Raw genomic sequence first — 25,378 nt, 5'->3', positions numbered from 1 at the left:
AGTATTCCGAAACTAAGGCAGAGCTCTCAGCAGCTACATTCCTATCGCATTCCTGGCATGACATGCCAACCATACCAATATCGTCTTGCAAAATATTACATGCTCTTTTCTGCCTGCTTGTTTATGACAGGCTTCCACCGTTAAGATTTTGGTCTCACCAAACTTTCAGTTATGTGTATGCGATTCTGCTCAGGTTCCTGAATATGCTCCTTCATAGTCAACAAAGGCTAGTTTCCTGGAATCTCAAGTTGAAGCTTGCTGTAATATTATATTCAGGGTAAAAGGACATGGCTGATCTACAAACACATGCGCACACACACACACACACACTCTCACTATCTCTTCAGACTACAAGTATTGCATTTCTGCTTGCTTCCCAAAGCCCCCTTTCATATAGACAAATAGCAGGTGAGAGAGAGAGAGATTAAGCGACCTTTCTAATATGCTGATTTTCCGTACTGAGATAGGAATATTACTGTCAACATTACCCAGAAGGATTTAACAACCTTGATGCTGGTAAAAGACTCACGGTTGTAGAGGGTGATTATATGCAGGCAATTGAGGAGCTGCCTCTTGTATTCATGAATTCTCTTGACATGCACATCAAACATAGAGGAAGGGTTGATTTTCACTTTGTATTGTTCTTCCAAGTATGCTGAGAACTTCAGCTTGTTCTCCTGGCAAAAGGACATTTTAGGTTGATCTCAGAAAGCTTAAACAGACATCCAACTGAAGTGCCTGGCCTAAATGGGATTTATAGAAAGATACTAACTGTATCATATAAATATATTTTTGTTAGGAGGCAGCATCTTCAGCAAAGGATCGTTACCTTGTCGTGGTGCTGGAGCTTGAGCACATCAATGATGCCATGAGCTAAACCGTGAAGGGCCACCCAAGACGGGAAGGTCATGACAGAGAGGTCAGACTAAATGCGATCCCTGGGGAAGGTAATGGCAACCCACCCCAGTATTCTTGCCGTGAAAACTAAATGGATCAGTACAACCAGAGGTATGTCGGTATACCATCGGAAGATGAGACCCCCAGGTGGAAGATGGTCAAAATGCTACTGGGGAGGAACAGAGGATGAATTCAACTAGCGCCAGACGTGATGACACAGCTAGCTCAAAGCCGAAAGGATGGCTAGCGGCCGACGGTGCTGGTGGTGAACGGCGAATCCAATGTTCTAAGGATCAACACACTACTGGAACCTGGAATGTAAGATCTATGAGCCAGGGCAAATTGGATGTGGTTATTGGTGAGATGTCAAGATTAAAGATAGACATTTTGGGCGTCAGTGAACTGAAATGGACTGGAATGGGCCACTTCACATCAAATGACCACCAGATCTACTATTGTGGACAAGAGGACCACAGAAGAAATGGAGTAGCCTTCATAATTAATCGTAAAGTGGCTAAAGCTGTGCTTGGATACAATCCAAAAAATGACAGAATGATCTCAATTCGAATTCAGGGCAAGCCATCTAACATCACAGTGATCCAAATATACGCCCCAACCACAAATGCTGAAGAAGCTGAAGTAGAGCAGTTCTATGAGGATCTGCAGCACCTACTGGACAACACGCCTAAAAGAGATGTTATTTTCATCACAGGAGACTGGAATGCTAAGGTGGGCAGTCAAATGACACCTGGAATTATAGGTAAGTATGGCCTGGGAGAACAAAACGAAGCAGGACATAGGCTGATAGAATTTTGCCAAGACAACTCACTCTGCATAACAAACACTCTCTTCCAACAACCTAAGAGACGGCTTTATACATGGACTTCCCCAGATGGACAACACCGAAATCAGATTGACTACATCCTTTGTAGCCAAAGGTGGCGGACATCTGTACAGTCGGTAAAAACAAGACCTGGAGCTGACTGTAGTTCCGATCACGAACTTCTTCTTGCACAATTTAGGATCAGACTAAAGAGCTTAGGGAAGACCCACAGATCAGCTAGATACGAGCTCACTAATATTCCTAAGGAATATGCAGTGGAGGTGAAGAATAGATTTAAGGGACTAGATTTAGTAGATAGGGTCCCGGAAGAACTATGGACAGAAGTTCACAACATTGTTCAGGAGGTGGCAACAAAATACATCCCAAAGAAAGAGAAAACCAAGAAGGCAAAATGGCTGTCTGCTGAGACACTAGAAGTAGCCCAAGCAAAAGGTAACAGTGATAGGGGGAGATACGCCCAATGAAATGCAAAATTCCAGAGGTTAGCCAGAAGAGATAAGGAATTATTTTTGAACAAGCAACGTGTGGAAGTGGAAGAAGACAATAGAATAGGAAGGACAAGAGACCTCTTCCAGAAAATTAGAAACATCGGAGGTAAATTCCAGGCAAAAATGGGTATGATCAAAAACAAAGATGGCAAGGACCTAACAGAAGAAGAAGAGATCAAGAAAAGGTGGCAAGAATATACAGAAGACCTGTATAGGAAGGATAACAATATCGGGGATAGCTTTGACGGTGTGGTCAGTGAGCTAGAGCCAGACATCCTGAAGAGTGAGGTTGAATGGCCTTAAGAAGCATTGCTAATAACAAGGCAGCAGGAGACGACGGCATCCCAGCTGAACTGTTCAAAATCAAGATGATGCTGTCAAGGTAATGCATGCTATATGCCAGCAAATTTGGAAAACACAAGAATGGCCATCAGATTGGAAAAAATCAACTTATATCCCCATACCAAAAAAGGGAAACACTAAAGAATCTTCAAACTATCGAACAGTGGCACTCATTTCACATGCCAGTAAAGTAATGCTCAAGATCCTGCAAGGTAGACTTCAGCACTTCATGGAGCGAGAATTGCCAGATGTACAAGCTGGGTTTAGAAAAGGCAGAGGAACTAGGGACCAAATTGCCAATATCCGATGGATAATGGAAAAAGCCAGGGAGTTTCAGAAAAACATCTATTTCTGTTTTATTGACTATTCTAAATCCTTTGACTGTGTGGACCATAACAAATTGTGGCAAGTTCTTAGCAGTATGGGGATACCAAGTCATCTTGTCTGCCTCCTGAAGAATCTGTGTAACAACCAAGTAGCAACGGTAAGAACAGACCACGGAACAATGGACTGGTTTAAGATTGGGAAAGGAGTACGGCAGGGCTGTATACTCTCACCCTACCTATTCAACGTGTACGCAGAACACATCATGCGACAAGCTGGGTTTGAGGAATCCAAGGCTGGAGTTAAAATCGCTGGAAGAAACATTAACAATCTCAGATATGCAGATGATACCACTTTGATGGCTGAAAGCGAAGAGGAACTGAGGAGCCTTATGATGAAGGTGAAAGAAGAAAGTGCAAAAGCTGGCTTGCAGCTAAACCGCAAAAAAACCAAGATGATGGCAACCAGTTTGATTGATAACTGGCAAATAGAGGGAGAAAATGTAGAAGCAGTGAAAGACTTTGTATTTCTAGGTGCGAAGATTACTGCAGATGCTGACTGCAGTCAGGAAATCAGAAGACGCTTAATCCTTGGGAGAAGAGCAATGACAAATCTCGATAAAATAGTTAAGAGCAGAGACATCACACTGACAAGAAAGGTCCGCATAGTTAAAGCAATGGTGTTCCCCATAGTAACATACGGCTGCGAGAGCTGGACCATAAGGAAGATTGAGAGAAGGAAGATCGATGCTTTTGAACTGCGGTGTTGGAGGAAAATTCTGAGAGTGTCTTGGACTGCAACAAGATCAAACCAGTCCATCCTCCAGGAAATAAAGCCAGACTGCTCACTTGAGGGAATGATATTAAAGGCAAGACTGAAATACTTTGGCCACATAATGAGAAGACAGGACACCCTGGAGAAGATGCTGATGCTAGGGAGAGTGGAAGGCAAAAGGAAGAGGGGCCGACCAAGGGCAAGATGGATCGATGATATTCTAGAGGTGATGTTCTCATCCCTGGGGGAGCTGGGGGTGTTGACGACCGACAGGAAGCTCTGGCGTGGGCTGGTCCATGAAGTCACAAAGAGTCGGAAGCGACTGAACGAATAAACAACAAGGAGGCAGCATGCAAATGAATGTAAGAAATCAATGAGGATAGTTAGCTAGCGAGTGAGCGAGACAGAGATAAATGATAGATAGATAGATAACTTGTCTGTTGCCATTATTACCTGTTTAACTTTGGCTACATCCCTGATAAAGCCTTCGTCATTGACAAAATCCAGCAGCTTCTTTAGCTGGCTAAGATCAGTTAGGAAATCTTCCCCAATTCTCTGTATATTAAGAGAACAAAAATTATAATTAACAGAAGAGCTGATATAATATTTCACACAGCTGAATGCTTCTATTACTATGTTCATTTCTCACTACTGAGAGACTATATCTGGACAGGAGTCTGCTATACTACACATACGGTGGCAGTGTTGTGACACTGAGATGAAATGTGGTTCACTTGTATAGGACTTGTTGGCAACGAACAGGCTAATTCAGGACTAATCACTGAACTGGATATTAGATCTTCAATGTAAGATGATTCTGCAAAAATGAAAATGAGAAAAAAAAAAGGAAAAGCAGCATCTTTACCTTCAAGGATTGCCTGCCTTGCTATAGAACTGCCTTTTAAGCAGAGGATGAATGAATGAATGAATGAATGACTTTACTGATTAGTCAAATGACCATATCAGAAAGTTGGGCATCAGCCACTATAAGATATAAAATATGATACCATAAAACAGCTAAAATACAGTAAAATTAGGTAAAATATACTATGGTGAGATAAAATATGATAAAATACAGTAGGGTAAAATAGAGATAAAATTGTAAAATAAAAATGCAAGATATAATAAAACGAGTAATAAAATACAGAAACGATGTGAGTTTAAAAATAAATTCATCACCTTTACATGCCACCCCAATGCGTTCTATAAATTGCGTTCTCAGTTGGACAGCCCGAATTATCAACTTAACAGTTCTATTGACCACATACGTATCTGTGCCCTGGAGGAAGTAACACAGCCTTTTGTTACGGTCCCAGTATGTGGTCCTGTCAATTAATGTCTGAAGGTACTGAGCCCTTGCTGGGGCATATAGTTGGCAGTTAAATAATAATATAAATTGTTTTTGGTATAGTAATAAAACAATTGTTATAAAGTAGTAGCAATTAGAAATGTAATGTCATTCATCCTTCAGAGGATGAATGACATTACATTTCTAATTGCTACTACTTTATAACAATTGTTTTATTACTATACCAAAAAAAATTATTTAAAGCATTTAATACCATTTAAAGTTTATATTTAAAGCATATAAATATATATGTAGTGATATTTATATCACTATGCATCTTAAGCAGCCTACATTAAATATATATTTTATACAACTGAAAATAAAACATATAAACAATACAAAGATTAAAATATACTAGAACAGTAAACCAGTGTCTTTAAGTAGTGGAGCAGAACCATCATGAGATGTCATCTGCCAAGGTGATCACATTCTTTTAATTAGGAGGGCTACATTGAAACAAGTGCAGCATGTGCTGTATCTCTAGGGAACCCTTGTTTCACAAAATGGTAGAAAAGACCATTTTCCTCGCTGATGGCACAACCAAGAGAGCATCCACCGGCAACTGCAGTAGTTGGGCACGTCTATTTGGGAGAAAGCATTTGCCAATAGTTGGCATAATAATGCTAATTAATTGAGTTGTTTTTAAAAATATTACTGTGGCTAAGTGCTAATAATAATAATATACATTTTTGTTATTTTCACGAACAGCCCAACACAGACTTAAGTTGCACGCAGAGGTTAGGCACCCTGATCAAATTTTACGTTTCAAGTGAAATCCTAAGTGAAGAGAAGCTGACATACACCCTACCTGATACAAAGTTAAACATGACGTCTTTCTGCAAATCTGAATGCAGACTTACTATTTATGTGCAGTTGTTTACAGATTCAGAATCAGACTTCTGTTAATTATCATACTGTAATGTTGTGCTTTAGAATCTTCCTAGATATCAGACCAGCCAGTCTGTAGTTTGCTGGATCTTCTTTTTTCCCTCTTTTTGAGGACAGGGACATTTGCTTCCTTCCAGTCATCTGGCACTTCATCAGACCAGCACTCACACACAACTGGGTATTGCTACAAGCACTTCCGATTGGCTGATACTTCTTGTACCTTACCTCCACAATGACTTCAGAGAGTCCTGGGTTACACAGCAGAAGCCATCGCCTGGGAGTGATACCATTGGTCTTGTTTTGAAACTTCTCTGGCTCTATCTCGTAGAAATCTTTGAATCTACAATGTATATGGGTGAGACAGTTTAAAAAGGAACAGAATGTAATATATATTATTTGGTGCCAGCTGATACCATGAACTCTTTAGCAGCTCAATGCAGCTGTTGAAAAAGAGAATGCAGTCATAGGATACATGAATCAAAAGCGAAGTATAATCCAGACCTTGAGCAGTACTAGTTCTTGAGCAATATTAGTACGTATTGTTCTACATACACCAAAGCACTTCTGTCCTGGGTGGCATGTTTTAAGAACACTGACAAAGTAGAAGCAATTTAGTACCTCCAGGTATTTGGGACTACAACTCCAATAATACTTTGTGCCAGATCATTGACTGATGGAAACTGAAATGCACATCATCCAGAAGTTGCTAGATTATCTGCCCCTGAAATGGGAGTATGTCTAAGAAATTTATCAAGGTGAAGAAATATCTGGGAAATAGGTCATACGAGGAATGCTTGCAAGTGCTGTAAGAGAAGATTAAGGCGAGATATGATAACCATTGTAAACACTTCAAAAGCTGCAAAGGATGAAGCAGACAACTTCTATGTTGCTTCAGGGGAAGGGGCTAGAACTATGGGCAGAAACTGCATGGCAGCTGCTCTTAGCTAAACTTTAGGAGAAACTGTAAGTGATATTGGGCAGTGGAACAGATTGCTCCAAGACACGAGGGGTTCTCCTTTGCAGATGGTACGTAAACAGAAACTAAGTGGCAATTTATCACGGAAGTTGGATCCTGTACCTAGCAGGAGGATGGATGCAATGAACCCCAAAATCCTTTTAAAATCCTATGTCTTTAAAAATGGGGAAGCTTTTGCTGGACTAAAATAATTCAAGCTGCATATACCTAAAAATATCAGAGAAAGCACTATATTAAATCCCTTTTCCCGACATGATACTTTTCTATGTGTGGGGAGTCTTCCGTTATGTAAATTTCTACCCGAAACGCAATAATTCAGGAAACCAATTCATGCTGACTGTACAAACCAGCATTTAGATTAGTTGCTTGCTACAGGGTACCAGTAGTATCGTCTGTTTTTCAAGCTAAGTGCAAAAAAATTAAAATACTTCATTTTAATAAAAATAAAACAGGTTTGCAAGACAGCAGATATGTATGAGAAGGAAAGACAAAAACTGCTTCTTAGATCAGTGGCATGTCTTCACAGTCCTGGCTTACGTGAAGAACACCAGGGTAGATAGCTTACTTCCAACTAAATAAGAGAGAAACAAGCAGGACTCACACAGAATTCTTCACAATCTCCGAGTGAATCTGAGCCACTCCGTTGACTGCATGAGAACCAATGACACACAGGTGGGCCATATTGATCCTCTTGCAGTCTCCTTCCTCAATCACAGACATCCTTCGGAGGCGGTCAACATCTCCAGGAAAGAGGGTAGCCACATACTGACAGAACATACAAAATGATGGGGAATGTTAGGAAGACAAGCTAAATCACAGCTCACAATGAATCTTTTTAAACTGAAAAATGTGAACAAATCCTCCAAAGTTCAAGAGAGATGAAGCTATTTCACTACTCTTCTCCAAATGCCCCCCCTCCATTTTTAAAAGAATATCACCATCCCCCTGAGAAGCCAGCTCCATCAGGGTTTGACACCCATCATTTAGCACTCTTGAACTGTTGCAAATGGAGAGGCTAAATATCTTCTAACTAGACATCAAGATCTATCTAAACAAGGATGGTAGCAATGACACCCAAGAAGATATGCTAGGCCAGTGCTAAGAAAGATATCCTTAAATATATTTACATGTTCAACTTATGAGCTTCTGAGCCTAACAATTTTAGCAGGAGTGTGTAGATTGCTGCCTTCCAGAAGTTTGGTACTGCCAGCAGTAGTGAATTGTGGGTGTTGTAGCACAAGAGATATGTATGGTACCAGATGGATGATTTCTTGTTTTGCTGATTGTTGCAAGACCACAAGGATTTGAACTCCAAACATGATTGATTCTACCCATGCTCTGGCATAGCAGCTTGCTAGAGCTGAGTACTAGCCCTTTTCTATGCACCAACGTGGCCTGAGCGTGTTCAACATGGCATACAAAGGATAGCTAAACAAATTCAATAAAACTGCTTTGATGCTGAGCATCTTATGATTCAACTATGAATTACAAATTAAGTCTCTTCTGGCTTATCACTAGACATCTCAGTGAGCCTCATCTGATGCTAGCAACGTAGGGCCCCATAGCATTAGGTATCTGTCACCTGCCAAAATGATATTCAAAGCCACACAAAATGAAAAATAAGTACATTTAAAATCACCAAATTCTCATAAGATCATCAAAGCTCAGAGGATTTTCATGACTTAACATGAGATTAGTGAAATCTTATGAGAGCACTAGTATCCTGCAAGGTTTTGAGCCTTCCCTTCCTTTCTGTGGGCCACTGTGTGAGATCATGAGACTGTACAATTGCTAATCTCTGGTATCATCTCTCTGCCTCACCCAATTCCGTTTTCTCATTTATATGTCTTACATCCAGATGCTTTTGGTTGATAGTATAAATTATCTCCAGGTGCCTTGGCAGGAGCTTCTCAAACATAGACACTGGCCAGCGCTCCAGGGCTTCGGGCAGCACTGTATGGTTGGTGTATGCACATGTCCGTTTTGTGATTTCCCAGGCCTAGAGCAAAGGAAACAAATTAATGTCCCTCCTTGTGGGGGGAGATGGGTGGTGATAAAAATTTGATAAATGAATAAAATAAAAATGTGAGTAGAAGCAAGCTCTATAGGTTGAAAATAAATGGTTGTAACATCAAATGGTGTTACTTTCTGATACTTGCCATGGAGATTACACTGATGCTGAGCTGTTACTTAACAGCTGCAGTCTCATTATTAATGAAAAAACCCCACAGATTAATACAGCTGAAATTCAATTGATGGTACTAGAGCTAAGCAGAGACCTCAAAATATTGTAGGAGGATAGCAGTAACTGCATACAGAATCAAAAACATCTTTTGGCCTTGAATGTCAGACTGGGGAAGCCCCCTTCCAATTCTATGATTTGAGGCTTTATACAAAATTATTACCATTGATTTTCATAGACAATTTTTCAAATACTGAAGTGAATGTTCAAATGCAGACACTAAAAGCTAGTGCAGTGTAGTGCTTAAGTGGGCTAGGAGGGAGGAGGCCCAGGTTCCAGTCCACCCTCAGACATGGAAGCTCTCTTAGTGACTTTAGCCAGTGACTCAGGCCAGTTTATGACCCAGTGTTGATGGTGAGATAAAATAAACAATAACCTTCATGTAAGCTACCTTGAGGAAAGATGATATATGAATCTAGCAAATGAATAAAATGAATAAATAGGAAAGCATAGAATAAGGAATTTGAATATAGGTAGTCCTCGTTTAGTGACCACAGTTGGGACCAGCAACTCAGTCATTAAGTGAAGTGGTTGCTAAGTGAAACCCAGACTGTGCTTACAATCTTACTTCAGCTTTCCTTTGCTTTACTGACCTGCGAAAGTCGTAAATGTGAAGATTGGTCATAAAGTTACTTTTTCATCACCATCATAATTGTGAACTGTCACTAAAAGAGGCAGTTGCTAAACGAGGACTACCTGCACTTGATACGTGTCTGTCAGTGAAAAATCATTTTGGTGTATGTCATATTTCTATAGGTTTAAAATGAAGATTAATTCACAAAACATTGTTTTATATGTATTGGGGCATTCATGAAATTGTTAGAAATGTGCTGAAAATTCAAAATTAGTTCATATGATGTAGTCATATAGTGGCTCCTTGTTTGACATATATTATTCCACATATTAATTTGTTCTGGGAGATTCACTGGTTTTTGTGGAAGGTTATATTCTTTTCAACTATAGGCCAGTAACCTGGAAACCAACACGAAGACTGTGGAAATGGTCATAAGGGACTGTGCTTTTAGAACTGCAAAACGACTGACCGCAAAAGACTAGAAGGATGAAGAACTTGCTTCATCCATCATGTTATAAAGGATAACCAAAGTATATTCTACTCCTGTATGAACCAGCCTGCTTCTAAAGGACACTGTGCTTCCACTGCCAACTGAAGTGAAGTGAATGATGACCAGAAACATGGCATTTTCAGGGACAGTAACTCTGCCCAGCATCAACTTTACTCTCCTTTATGTGAGAGCTGAAACTATGTTTAGTGGCCCAAGTCATTTTACATTGGATTTTAACCGCTAGGCAAATGAAGCTTTATCAGATTTTATTGCCTTTGTATGTTTTCTTTTGCTTTTTAATCTTGTAAGCAGCTCTAGCAGCTACAGCTAAGACAATTACAGTTTTGGCTACAGATCATTTCTATCAGCTGTACCTCTGAAGTGATTGTAGTCTTCAAAAGCTTATAATAGGGGAAAAATCAGGCATAATGTTCTTTCTCAGGACTCCCAGTGGACTCCCAGGTTTGCATATGTTTAGTTTCAGCATCTCTACAATCTTCCCGCCTAGCTATACCCAGCAACACTCATTTTTAAGCTAACATAGAAAGAGGACTGGGTTGCCATGGAGGGGGGGAAATGGCAGATGGACAAAGCAAAAGGAGAAAATGGTTACTATGAAAGGGAGAAGTGGCAATGGAGGAAGGGTTCAACCCTTTTTTTCTACTCTCCACTTGAAATTCCCACACTTTGATGCTGCAGAGCTGCTTTGTGATATTACAGAGGTAGGTCTTAATTAAACATTGAGTTGGCATGAGTGAGTCATCTTGGGCAGCCTTTCCTAACCTGATACCTTTCAGCTGTGTTGGGCTGTAACTCTCAGAATCCAGCTGCTCACCATCCTGGCTAGGAATTCTAGAAAATTCAATCCCAGGATATCTGGGGGGCATCAAGTTGGGGAAGGCGGATCTCTTGGCAGTTTCTGAAAGAACCCGTTGGTGATTAAAGGCTGTGTCTTTCTTGCCTCCCATTCTACTCTCACCTTATCCCAATCCATACGTTCAACATCAGCGAAGATCCTCATGAGCTCAGGAATAGAGAGGGCTGGGTGAGTGTCATTTAGCTGAATGGCAACCTGTAAAATGGACAACGTAAACCTTAATATCAAATTCTCCATTATTTCCATCCAGAAAAAGCCCAGTAAGTCTATGGGGTACAATGGAAAGTCTGGTTTCAGTTTATGCTGATGGCCATTTGGCAATCACAGGCTAGCTACTCTAAATTTCAATTCCTAGAAACAGGAAAACAGGAAAAAAAAGATTATTAATAGGGGCTTTGGGGGAACGACAGGATTTTAATCATAAGTAATCTGGCCAACTGCAAAGTCCACAGACTTGTGAAGAATCTTGTACTTGGTATTTTCAAGTTTAAGAAAATAAATTTTTAATCCTTATTAAAAGTAAAGGAACAGAAAATATGCTAAAGAAGTATTTAGGGCTGCTGCTCAGAAACATTTTTTTTTTCAATTGTTCATACATTCCAGGAACATAATCTGCCAGACTCCCAGTCTGTCCTTATTTTCCTACTCTTATGAAACTATATCAGTTCACTTTTCCAAAGGTCTTAACTATTCTTTCCAAGTTGTCACAGCAGGAGAAAATAATAACATAATAAAAATGACACACACAATTTTCTTTTGAAAAGAAAAAACAAATCCTCTTCCAATTATGCAAATTGGAGAAGATGAAAATTAAAATAGGTAAAGTATGTTATCTAATTTTTGTTACTGGTGCTTATTGCTGAATTTGTGTTTTGTGAAAACTGAATTTGATGCTGTATTGCATACAGTTTCACAACCCCCTTCATATTCATGATATCCAACTCAAAAGGTCAATGACAAAGATGACTGGTAAAATCTATAAAATCTGATTAAATCTATAAAACATTTTGGAGGCTGAAGTAGCTAGGTAAATGACTGATTAAACTATACATTTGTTAACATAGGGCTTATTAATAATTTGTTGTCACTAAACAATGTAAACATCATATGAAATAACAACAAAAATTAAAAGAATGGCATAATTCTATGCACACCGATAATATTACTGTAAAGATCACAGGACTTCAGTACTGTAGGGAGAGATTTCTAACATTAAACAATGTTCTGTTTAATTTGCCTTTCTTAACATCAAAAGACTACCAAACATTGTCGGAGAGAGAGAAAGGTATTCTTTAAAATTAAAATGATTTATTTCATGATTTGTATTAGCCCTCATGTGAAATGTTCACCTTGTCAGGGAAGGTTTCGAAGCAGGTCCTCACTGGGTCGCGACATCCAAATTTGGAAGACTTGAATCGCCGTATGATGTCCTGGAGAGTGGCAGCTACCACAAAGTACTCCTGTTTCAGACGTAATTCCTTTCCTTCAAAAAACTTAGGAATGCAGTGGGGAAAAGAGGTTATATCAGTCTATTGCAGAAGCAACACCATGAAGGTACCAAAAATAAAGCAGGATAATAATGGCGATGATTTGAGGGATCATAGAAATCAAGCTCCTTTCCAGAGCAAATGAGATGAGCTTTGCCAATAGGGTTTAATTCTCAGAGGTTTCCTCTCTCAGGTCCATATTTTATATAAAAGGCAGCTTTTTTTTAATAAGTTTCTACAGAGAACAAATATTCACACTTGCTGTTCACAGATCAGCACTGATCCCAAGAACATGGAAACACTTTTAATTTCCTCTGAAAGTAAGTGGGACTTAAGCACGCTTATTTTATTTATTTATATAGCCGCCCATCTCACAAAACAAGTGACTTAAATCTCTCTGCATTGTGTATCCAATGGCCCTGACCTGGGCACATTCCAATACATGTAAAAGTACTATCTGAGTGGAGGAAAAGATTACTAGAGTCTGTGTATTGTGCTGCTCCTGAACAGAGATTGGTCCAGAATGGCAGAGGAGGGAATGCAGGAAGATAGAACTGAGGGAAATTATTCTGAGTAAGTACATGCAAGCTAAACTTCACTTGTGTCTTTCACATAATTTTCATAAATTTCATGCTCCCACTATAGCTTCTGTATCCCTCCTTCCATCAGGAGCAGCTTTTTGAAGATGCTGAAAGGTCCACTGGAAAAGAGGAAAACGGGGGGCTCCCGCCCAGTGCACACAAACAAATAGCTTTTCAAAGACAGTCAGCAGGAATGAAGCAAAATGAAGTCAGCAATTCACTTTTGGCCAGAAGAGATTTAATGTAGCACTTACATTGCACTTACACTGCGCAATGCAGCAGATACTTACATTATCATTGGGATACAACACTCTGGATATGTTTTCTGCCAGGTTTCTATCCAACACAGCCTGGATATAATCACCAACATTAACTAGGGGAAGAGGATGAAGATATATCTCAGAGGAGTCACATCTACCAAGTGGAATACTCCAGGAACTGTATGCATCTACCACTGCACAGCACTAATTTCATAGCTTCTCCTTACCACTTCCCTTTGTTCATTGAGGATTTCAAAAGTTTCAACTTGAAACTCAAATTTTGTTTACAACTGCAAAGGGAAAAGTTCCAGGTTGAATTTATTTTAAATGTGAAGCAAACAACTGGATTCTTTGCTCAACTGTCTGTCTAGCTCTTGAGACATGTTAAATTGAGTGCTGCTGGGGAAATGAAGAACCAGCTCCTTCATACATACATGTCACCTGTTTAGAACCTAAGCATGTGGAAAGGAAAATCTCTGTACTTTCTAAGTGTGTACAAGGGACATCTAAATAAGCTAGATGACATAATCCTCTTCAGTATCTGCTATATACAAGGAAATTTTAATAGAATTTATGATTGGGGCCAGTTTATCTGTTTCTATTGTTATGGGCTAAACTGTATATGATGTTAAACACATTCCATTTTAATGTGCAAAAGTGTTTTTGTTTGAACTGAAGTCATGAGAAAACCAAAAAGAGAACTCAATCTCTGGCTCATAAGAGGCATAATTCTTTACCCCATGTCCTAGTTCTGATAAAAATCCTCTTCCCAATTCTGTTATCCACAAAGGAAGGGAAGCTGGTTATTGACACTAAGAGCAGCTTCTTTTCTACAGAAGAGTGGCTTGGAGAGAGAATTTGTGTGAGGTCACACAGAATGGCCACAGAGAGAATTTGAAAGGGGCTGCAATGAAGGAAGGAAGAGTTAAAGTCCAGTCACCACGGGCCAAACCTCTCTCCCTAGCTGCTACTTAAGAATTACGTGTCCAGTAAATTAAAAAAAAATTACATGTCCAGTAAATTAAATAAAACATGTCCAGAGCAAACATTTGGTGGCCAGTATTCCTTTTCTTTTCTTCCTGAGAACATGTAATAGTAGATAAACACAACGAAGAATTAGCTTCACCTAGCCACTGAAAGAAAACCACGCTAATTACTTGATGAATGGTAAACTGAAAATGGAGAAGCTGTTTTTGCACACTCCCTTACAACGTGCACCCCATCAATTTTTCCAGAACAAAAAGATCAACCAATTCCAGAATAAGACAACTTACATTCTTCAAGGTTGAAATCATTAGGTGCCTTGGCTGACCACAGTCTCATGGTATTAACTGTATTGTTCTTGTATCCTGGAACAGGTGTATCATAAGGCATAGCAAGAACAACCTAACATGGAGCAAGAGGTCAAGTAAAGATGGGTTAACTTAGTGACATAAAAAATGATAACCTGTAGCTAAAGGGCACTGCAATTGTTCACTCAAGTATATCCTGCTTGTTTTGTTTAAAAAAGGTGATTTACAATTCAAAACAGCATAGCTTAATATATTCCAAATAATAACATGAGAAAAATAATGACATTAAACAGCAAAACAGACCCTTGTATTATCAAAAGCAGAGCTGGGAGCTCAACAAAAGGAAAGCAATTCCAATACAAAAAGCAGAAGAGAAAAGAAGATAATCCAAGCCTCCCTTTGGAACTGTTTTAACTTGGCATTTAGGAAAGTTCAGCGCTGGGGCTCCTCAGGTCTCGGTAGGCAGGCACTTGACAGAACAAAGAAGGATCTGCTGTGCTTTAACCTGCAAAGTAACTTGGAGCTCAGCCACAGACATTACTGAATGAAGCATTCAGAGAAGAATGTTCTTTGAAGGGGCTGGAAGTGAACTTAATTATGTAATGCTCTCATTCTTGGCAGTTTAGCAACCTCATCATTCCTCTCTCAGAGTCCCCATTATCTCCTGAGGAACATCTTTGTTAGTAGAACAACATAAAAACCAAAACCGTGATTAGGTTCATGCAATCCACTAATTCAGGAGTACTCCAAAGGTGAGCCTCTGGGCCTTGGGTGGTTCAGAGCAGGCCACAGCGCCATCCCCAGATCCCCCCACCCTGTTCTCTATCCTCCTGTGTCCACCTATTGCTGCATTTCCCATCTGCTCTTGACCAGACTTTTGCCACCCCAAATGCTGCCCTCTTGCCTCTCTGTCTGGGTCGTCTTTCCTACCCCCCCCATTCTTTCTTTGTGCAAGACTGCTTTCTTTCCTATGGTTGACCACATATCTCTCCCTTTTCATGTCCTCTTTCTCGGATATTCTACTGTTCTTCTGACACCCACGACCCTGCCTTCCCTGCCGACTTGGCCTGATTCTTCCCGGCCTATTCATCCTCCTCCACCCTCTGCCCAATCCATCCAGCCCCCCCCCTTCACTGACCTCCGTCCTATCCTGCCTGCTTTTCTCCAGCCTCTCTGTGCTATACTCACTTACTCACTGGCTTACAGACTGCAGGTTCTCTGTTCCTTCCAAAAGGGAAAAAAAGTTGTAACCTTTTTTTCCCCTTTAACAGAGGGAACTATGAGACCAAGACTCTGTTTTACAGTTTCTTCTACTCATAAAACAAAAACGTGTCCCTTTTCTCCTTCCTTTTCTGGAACGGAAGGAAGAAGCAAGTTGCTTCTTTCATTTGTTCCAAAGCAAACAAAAAAGATCAGTACTTTTTTTGCATCAGTAGAGAAGCTCTGAAGTGGCAGTTTCTTTTTTTTAGTGTGGCCATCATAATTTCTTCTAAAATCAGTAACACATTTTAAGAACAAATATTAGGAAATAAAGGAATAACATTAAATATAAAAAATAAAGTATAAAGTGTTATTTTTAAATATTAAAAATAACAAAATAATTCAAAATAATAAAAACAAAAACTACTATAAAATACAATTAAAAAAAATAAACATGTGCCCCTCAGCCCCTTTTAGAGTATGGCTTTCAAGATGTGCCATAAAGCCCAATGCAGCCCTATAGCTGGCAAATGTTGGGCATTATTCCATAAACTGCTTTATTAATTTGTTGAATAAACCCCAAATGTTTAGACTGATAAAATGCATTAAGCCAGAATAGAACAGACCATATTTTAATATGGCATGAGTTCCAGGATGTTTTAATTTATTTAGCGACAATAGGCTTACTTTTTAATCAAAGATGGGCCAGAACAATCAGAATTAAAATGGTAAAGTTACTAGCTTTATTACAGAGACGTATATCAAAAGTGATACAGTGTGTTAATGTGTAAAAGATATCTGAGCAGAATTTCTAATATGCCTTGATCACCTGGATCAGCCATCCCAATCCGGTGTTCTCTGGATATGTTACAGCTACAAATCCCAGAATGTTCACATCTCCAAGACCCAGTTAAAGGACGGCCTGAACACACCATGATAACAGCCACTTTTGTATGAAATTATGTTAGAGCCATCCCTTTAACTACACAGAAGAAAATCTAGGCTATATAACTACCGAATTTGCTGCCGTAAGATGTGGCAATGGTCACCAGTTTAGATGGTTTAAAAGCAGATTAGACAGATTTATGGAGTATCAGGCTATCAGTGTTCACCCCTCCAATGGCAATTTACTTCCTCCTGAATCATGGGGAGATTACAGTATCTCAAATATCAGCTGCTGAAGAGCAACAATCAACAAGTCTCTTGTCCCCCTGTATATGTTTGTGAGATTCTTGAGGGTAGTGGATTGGCCAATGTTGTGAGGGAATGAAGTTGGGAAAAGGAGCTGCAGGCCAGGTAGAAACGCTTCTCACCCCATTTCTCTCATATATTCATTCATTAACTCACAACTTTACTCACAAGCATCCAAACTGTTCCAGCTGCCCGTGATAACTGAGCCACACCCTGGTGTTTTGAAGGATGTGCGGCTGTCCAGAGGCAGCCTCCCCCCACCCAGGCTCTTAGCTTACCAAAGCAAATGCTAAGACAGAGTGGGGAGGTGTGTGTAGGTGATAAGCAAACGGCATACAGACAGGGAAGTGGAGGCGATGTCTGGAGATTGGCAGCTATTGCAAGCAGGCAAGAGGACTATCATCCAATTGCCAGGACCACAAGTTATGGTGAGCAGCATATCCTGGTGGGAGTCTTGCCTGGAGCTTGGAGCTTTGCCAGGAGCTCAGTAGCAACTAGAAGAACAACCATGCTGAGGCAGCACCTCATCCCAACTAGTGTAGGAACTTTTGGAAAAAGGCAAAGGTTGTATGCTACTTTATAGACTTTGAGACTTTTGTTTGAACAGAGTATTAAAAGACTGAGTATAAAGTACTGAGTATTAAAGACGTATTTATGTGGCAACAGCAACTTGCAAGTCCTAGAAGGGTGGAGTTGACCCAGAGCAATAGCCTGTTGTTGGAGAAGCTGTGTGCTGCAATAAAGCATTGTGTATAGATTTGCTACCCTGTGGTGTGTCCAGTCCTTGGAAAGCAAAGAACCCTCACAAATGTGTGATACAGAATGCTGGTTTGCTGGCTTGATCCAACAGGACTCTTCATATGCTCTTAAGCCACATAGATTTGCTTGACCCAAGTAGCATAAAACTGCTTGTAATAATAAGTAAGTAAGTAAGTAAGTAAGTAAGTGTGGAGGACTATTCAAAGTGGGAGTGGAAACCAGAACTGGACAAAGGAGAAAAGCAGCTCCAGTTTAGCGGTTTTGTATGCTGATCTGGAACATCCAGGATCAAGTCCTGGGCTGACATAAGCTTGTCAAGTTGCTGTGTCCAGATCTGATCTATCTCATGAGGCAGTTGTGATGTTATCAGCATGCTCTAAATGACTTGGTTTAAAAAAATTGAACACCTATGGGAAGTTTATGGGCTAGTCACATATCTCCTAACAAGTGAATAATGAAACACGTAACAAATGCAACTACCTATGGAAAGTCGTGTAGCTCCTAAACAGCTGAAAAATGGCACCAAACCTCAGTTTTGAATGTCTCTCTAGCAAAGAACACTCATTTGTTAGTCCATCTCTCAAAGGAATGCTGCTGTTTAAACCAATTATATGCTGCTTGGCAACAAATGTGGGACACTGTGGCCCACTGTGTATGTGGAAAACATAGAGAGGCTGCAGCCAGAGCAGGCCCAAATATGGCTTGTAAGAAGCACAGAAATCCATGTTTTGAATTGCTTTGAAGGCTTCCCATATTTGCAAAAGCTCATGCTGCAATAAATCCATCTGTTTCTAAAGTGCCATAGGATATTCTGCCTTCAGTACTGAGATGGCATTCAGAAAAATATGTCAAAACCTGTTCTTCTGAGAACTGAAGAATTATCCAAGCATTTGGCTTTAAAGACTTGCAGTCTTGAACCAGTTCCCATTCATTGCCATGGTGTTTGCAGAGGTGTTTTTAGTGGACTAAGCCCACTGTTTTTCTACCTGCGTACCATGGTTTTTCCCCATTTTTTTCTTTTTTTGGTCAATGACTCACTCACACACCAGCTTTATAAATTTGATGTTCATACATGCTGCCTTTACTGCCTGGGGATAATGGGCATGTTGGTCTCAATGTATCTGGAAGGTACCAGGTCATGACAGCCAGTAGTTTGAGAACAAAACAAAAAGTTCTGGTTTGATAAATTTAATCAAATCTCCCCATCAATTGCATGCAAACTGATCTGATTTGGATAAATTCACACGATGTTTGTGCCGGCACTCATGGACTTTTATAATTCAAATTGATCCCAACTGAACTGACTCAGTCTGACTCAGACAATGTGACCTAAATCATTTAGAATGAAGGTAAGGTAAAAACTGGAATAATTCACACTGTATTGTTGACACATTCCTAGTGTCTGTTTGATGGCAAAGCTATTCAAGAAGCATTTATTGCTCCTGCCCTTGCCTTCCTTGATGCCTCCTTTGAGCATTACCCTACTAGACAGTTGTTCTTACCCAGCCCTTCTATGTGAGTTGTAATCCAATGAACTGGGGAAGTGCTACTGGGTAATTATTACTCTTGTAACATGGAGGATAGGTAGACAAGTATTCACTGCTATTGTCAAAATCTCCAAACACAAGACCACCACCATATAAAGTATGTCCTTTGGCTCTTTTGTCCCTATAAATAATGGCTTCCCATATGCAGCTGTAAAAGGTGTACCTGAGTATCAATCCATTTAACCCCATTAGGAGTATGGTCTACCCGACCATAGAAATGTACAGGAAGCATGTATTCAGGGCGGGCTTTTTCCCAAGGATTGCCATAGCGCAGCCAATCATCAGCTTCTTCCACCTGAAACAAGGAGAAGTGATTTACCAAAAAAATTGCGTTCTTCGGCCAAAGAGGTGAGATTAATGAACAAGGGCTGTTTCAATGGCTGAATGGATGTGGGGGTGCCCTCTCCAAAACTGATCACCTAGCACAACATTGTAGTCATTCTGGTGCCAGATAATGATCTTTTTCATGTTTCCAGTCTTTTTAGTTTTAAAAAATATATCTTCCTTTTAATTATCATAATTAATGCACTGGGAAATGTATGACTATGAAAAAGAAAGTTTATTGTACATTTGTTGATTCTGAGAAACGTGTATAATAAAGCTAATTGAGTTGCTTATGGGTTTATGTAATTCTTTGCAAAAATATGGAGTTAAAAGTTGGTTCCTGAATGCAGTAAGAGTAGCATGTGATAGAAATAAAGCATGTGTGAAAATGGATGGAATGCTTAACAAGTGGTTCAGCACTGAACAGGGATCAAGACAAGGATATGTGATGTCTTCTTAGTGTATTTATGGATAAATGTATAAGGAAAGCTTCTGGTGATGTTAGAGGTGGGTCACTTGGGGACATGAATGTGTGTATACAATACCATGTTGCTGACAGAGAACTTGAATGATTTATAGCAAATATTAGATATGATTGTATGATGCAAAGAGGAGAATGTATCTGAAAATCAGTGTATCAGACCCCAGTAGATATGTGTGACAGGGAAATTGGAATGAACAATTGCCAGTTATACATAAATGACAAAAAACCAAAACAAGGAGATGAATTTGTGTATCTTGGTAGAATGTTTACAAAAGATGAAAAAATGAATGGAGAAATTTTAATTGTACATGCTGGTAGCAATGTAGTGGGTAGAAATGAGGTATGTTGTGAGGAATGAATATGGAAAAAAATTAAAATGGCTACATATAACAGCATCTCCAACAATCTCACTTTTAATGAAAGTATTTTGTACATTTCTCAGTGCATGAACTATGAAAATTAAAATCCTTGAGCCTAAAATCATAGAAGATGCAGTCAGTGTTAATTTTATTATAAAGATATTATAGCTCCTAATTCACCTACATAGCTTCAAGATCTGGCATCATGAAAGTAGCATTTTATGATGCTAGCAATCCACAGGATAACCTGTTTAGATATGTGGCACCCATTAAAAATACTTATGACTTGCTATTTCCTAATACAGTGTGTTGCATGTCCACCATCACCACGTCCAATAGTGGAGCACACCAGCCTTTTCCACTAGACTTTTCCAACTTGCCCTTGTGGACAATACCTATCCTGGGATCCTGGTATTCACCGAAGTTGCCATCAGCTGCTGTACCTGGTGCTTAGACTGCCACCTGGCAACGCTAGCTAGTTGCAGGGGCTTGTTGAGTAAGATATGTCTTGTGGGCCATCTTTTGAGAATCAAAGCCCTATGTAAGGATGAACCAACATCCAGCCCCCTCTACATATTAATTTCAGTTTACATTAGTTTGATAGCAAGCCCACTTTCCAGAGAAGTAGTAGACCAACCTTCACTGGATGTGTTCAAGCTGAGGCTGGACAATCATTAGTCAAGGATGCTTGAATCTGTATTCCTGCACTGAGCAGAAGGTTGGACTTGATGACCTAAGTGGCTCCATCCAACTCAGTGGTTTTATGATTCTTAGTGAGCATAGCCAATGATAAGGATTCATAAGGTTCGCTTAATGACCACGTGGTTCACTTAACACCCACAGTGATTCGCTTAATGACCACCACAAAAAGGTTGTAAAATTGGGTCAGATTTGCTTAATGACCACTTTGCTTAGCAACTGATTTTCCAGTCCCAATTGTGGTAACTAAGTGAGGACTACCTGTAAAGTTCTCAGATAGTAGGCTTATGCCACCACCTTTCCTTCTTGCTATTTTTTCCTAAGGCTTTGTACAAGCTTCAGCTACCACCACAGTTCTCTTCCAAGCCTGATTATTTCTAGGAGCACCTGACAAGACAGACAGAAACAAGGAATGATCATTCCCTCACCTGCCAGCCATTGACAATCTTTTGATTAAAAATTCCGAATTCGTAGCGGATTCCGTAGCCGTAGGCTGCAAGCCCCAGTGTTGCCATAGAGTCCAGAAAGCAAGCTATCATGGAAAAGAAACAACATGCTTTATTGCTAGACAGAAATAAACAGCCAGACAAGCAGCTGCTACTAATGCACCTCACTGTGCTTGAGTTTATAAGACTGCACAGCCCCAAAAGAATGAGGGATGGGGTGGGATAGTGGCTAAGAGATTGAGCTAGAAAACATGAAAGGTCTAGCTTTTATTTCAGCTCTCCTGTGAACTCACAAAGTGGCCTTAGTAAAGGCACTTCCTCTCAGCCCCAATTCCCATCTGCAATATGGGGCAGTAAGATTATAGAGTTAGCTTTCCGAGTTGTTACGTTAAGATTATCACTAGGTAAAAAAGATAACAGTTTCAATACTTTAATTCATGTGATATGAATTCTATAAAAAGGGCTTTATATCAATATTGCAAACAGGTTTCCATTTCATCATAGATCTGTTACAGTTCCTGAAGAACAAAGCGCAGCCATGCTAGCAAAGTCTGGCTAGGCAGAATTCAGCTTCTCACACCGGCCAAACAAGATGCTTATCAAGACAGTTGGCTAACTGGGAGCCATCCAAACTCTGCATCCTATTTTATCAGCTCTACACTCCATCTCCTTAGTTTCTCTGAATTCCCTTACCCCCCTTATTACAGTACAAATGGTCCTCCTCAGTAGAAACGTATTGGCATCTTCTCATCAACTGTCGCTGCTCACCTGCCAGACGCCCTAGTCCTCCATTGCCAAGGCCAGCATCTTCCTCAATCTCTTCCAACTCTTCTAAGTCTAGGCCGAGCTATTGGGAGGAGTAAGCAAAAGACAGGAAATACCACGACAATGTAAAGTTTTCTACTCGGAATTCCCAACATTCCTTCATTCTAGCCTTCTGATAGACGAAGAACACCTTATTCAAACTCTGCTTCTCTCTGATCTTGGAGTAAGGTTGATTTCTAAATTCTGTTGCTACCCATGTAATTTAGGTTGGAATGCTGTGCCTTTTATGAACATTGAAGAATTTAATGTCACTGAATGAATGTTTGTGTGAAATACCTTACAATCATCTCACTTCCACAGTTTTCTCTCTTTTCTGTTAAGAATCTTAAAAGAGAACATGGTCTCCCAACCCCTGACAAATTTCCTGGGTAAATGTACCCCCAAGGCTAAATAGGTTCTCTACCACTATTTTAATTGAAACAATTTAAAATATTTATTAATCAGATTTAGTTAATTGGTTAGAATCAACTTTAATCAGAGCAAATTTAACCAATACAGTCATGTTACTTTATCAGAAAATGAAAAAGAAAATGATTTAAACCAGCAAAGCTAATAAAATTAGCTGTATCATACTTTTGACAGACAATGTAAATAAAAGTTAAATAGAATGTTTCAAAATTTAAGAGATTGGGTAGGCCAAATACTTGGGTAGAAATTTGGTGCTCTGACTGAATGGCGGTGCTCCCAGCCAGGCTGATAGTGAGGCATCAATGTCTCCCTTGACTCATTGATGCACTCCAACAAAATTGTCCTATCATATCTGAATCTAGCCCTCTGTTGATCTGGGAAGTGCACATTTGTGTTATCAGATTTGTCCCTACCAACAACCTTGAGAGGTGGGTCAAGCTGAGAGACTGGTCCAGGATCACCCAGCAGGTATCTCATTTGAGATGAAATTTTAACCTAGATCTGTGAATAAGCTGGCTTCTCATGTGACACATCTGAAAGGGCAGCTGGATCTAGAAGGCTTGTTTTGGTAAACAAAACAATATGCCCACAGCCTAATTTAATCATGTTTAATGTACTGCAGTTTAAAATAGTACATTCCTTTGTTTCTACCAAGGTCCTCCACACATCTTTCATATCTCCCTTAGCTTCTGCTGTAATCTCTGCTCTTTTGTTGACAGGATTCCTATCAGTGGCTGCAGAACCCATTGTTTCAGCTCCACTGCTTTTTCAAACTCTCTGAAATTACATTTGGATTATTTATCATTGCTCATGTGGAACTGAGAACAAAGCAAGTGGAGATACAGAAGATCTAATCTGGTCTCCCACATTTTGGGAGCAATGATTAAAATGGAGCAATGGCTTTTAATCAGAGCAGGATCGGGAGGTCAATCTTTTTGTCCAGATCTCAACTGCTCCCTGCTTACATTGTTAGCACAAAGTTAGAGAAAACAGAAAACTGTTTCTGGTGGGAGACCTAACATCTTAAAATAGAACAGAACAGAACAGAACAAAACAAAAATAAGTAGCTGAATTTTCCCCTAGCACTACTAACAGCTTCAGATCCAATTTAAATTAGGGAAGGTACAGGAAAGGTGCTAATTCTCACACCTCCCCAGTTCTTTTGTTGAGACCAAGAATGGACATCCTCTCTCCCCTTTCAACTGCTTTTAACCAAAACTTAAACTGTCAGGAAATTTGATCATGAATCTCGTAGGTCTCATATATAGTTTGGGCCTGGGCTCCTGATAGTAGGAGGGTTATTTGCCTTGATTTTTCCACTGTGAACATCCTCAGCTTGATTTCTTTCCAAATAAAACAGCTTCTCCTTGCCCAGAGAGAGAATCTGACTCTTCATGAATCTGATAGCAAGGTAACTATTCAGGACTAAATCACATTAGCAGCTCTGCCAAAAGGCCTGGAATCCATGAGTCATACTGCTTTCAGCAATAAACGTTTAAAGTGCTGTGGGCGGATTAGACTGAAACCTTACAAGGCTCTAAAAATTAGTGGGCTCTTTATTAATATAGTTTACATCCAGATATCAAACAGATAAGAGTACTGTGGTGAGAGCAAGAGAAGAAAAAGAGAGAAAAATAAGAAAAAGAGAGAAAAATGGTGCCTTCGCACCTTGAGATATGGTTCATAATCCATAGTTCGGCCAAACTATGACTTGGCATTCCTTTTGAACAGATAAGGGTTAGGGTTTATAAGGAAGACTGCTCCACTCTCAAAAGCTATTGATTAATCCTCCAAGGTTCTCAAGGATGGGGTAACAGGAAATCAAACAAATTAAGGTTTATCTGATGGTTTGGGGAGAAAATGTGATCTGAAGTTTAAAATACAAAAATAGCCTGGCATTTGCTCAAATCTGTCTGTTTTCTTCAATTTGTGAATCAGTGGATTAGCAGCAAATACTGAAGAAATCCCAGTAATATAAGTAAAATATTATCTTTAAAGGTAGCTAGGCTGTACAGTGCAGAAGCTCTTATGTCCAAATTTAAAGGAATGCAGTTGCTAATGATTCGCTAATTTCCTTCCTTGTTTCCTTCTGTATCTTACAGATTCTGTGAGTTTAATTTCTACTCTGTTGCTACCAGAAACAGAGGAAGAAAAATATTTAGGAACTCATATTCACCCAATTTGCAAAACAATGCACCCATGATTCCCCAGCATTATAAACCCTTTAAGGTGATTTGCTGAACCACTATATTGGCATCTGTATGTGGCTCATCCTTGATTTGTGAAATGATTGAAATTGAAATGACTTCCCATAAAAATGGGATTACATAATTAACTAGACTTAATCTTTAAAACTGATATTGGAGAATTAAAATGGGGACATGGATGCTATCCATGAAATGTTCTTGTCACCGTGTTGCTCACCACTGATCAGGTCAATGCCCCACTATTT

At 39.7% G+C, this 25,378-nt stretch overlaps 1 protein-coding gene across 1 annotated transcript in view; it reads right to left on the bottom strand.

Annotated features, from left to right (window-relative positions):
- Window positions 1-25,378, bottom strand: part of PYGB (glycogen phosphorylase B) — a 54,784-nt gene that overhangs the window by 11,320 nt on the left and 18,086 nt on the right. Inside the window, exons 3-14 of the mRNA XM_063301835.1 lie at window positions 22,462-22,540; window positions 21,676-21,779; window positions 19,545-19,676; window positions 14,667-14,778; window positions 13,423-13,505; window positions 12,414-12,557; window positions 11,167-11,259; window positions 8,734-8,880; window positions 7,483-7,646; window positions 6,131-6,245; window positions 4,123-4,224; window positions 530-677 (exon numbers count right to left, since the gene is read on the bottom strand). Coding sequence (XP_063157905.1) covers window positions 530-677; window positions 4,123-4,224; window positions 6,131-6,245; window positions 7,483-7,646; window positions 8,734-8,880; window positions 11,167-11,259; window positions 12,414-12,557; window positions 13,423-13,505; window positions 14,667-14,778; window positions 19,545-19,676; window positions 21,676-21,779; window positions 22,462-22,540 — 1,423 coding nt within the window. The remainder of the gene's footprint in view (window positions 1-529; window positions 678-4,122; window positions 4,225-6,130; window positions 6,246-7,482; window positions 7,647-8,733; window positions 8,881-11,166; window positions 11,260-12,413; window positions 12,558-13,422; window positions 13,506-14,666; window positions 14,779-19,544; window positions 19,677-21,675; window positions 21,780-22,461; window positions 22,541-25,378) is intronic.

The sequence above is a fragment of the Candoia aspera genome, chromosome 1 (genome assembly GCF_035149785.1).
Source record: "Candoia aspera isolate rCanAsp1 chromosome 1, rCanAsp1.hap2, whole genome shotgun sequence".
Lineage (NCBI taxonomy): Eukaryota > Metazoa > Chordata > Lepidosauria > Squamata > Boidae > Candoia > Candoia aspera.
The sequence above is the reverse complement of the archived record's forward strand: the minus strand, read 5'-3'. Positions and strand labels throughout refer to the sequence as shown.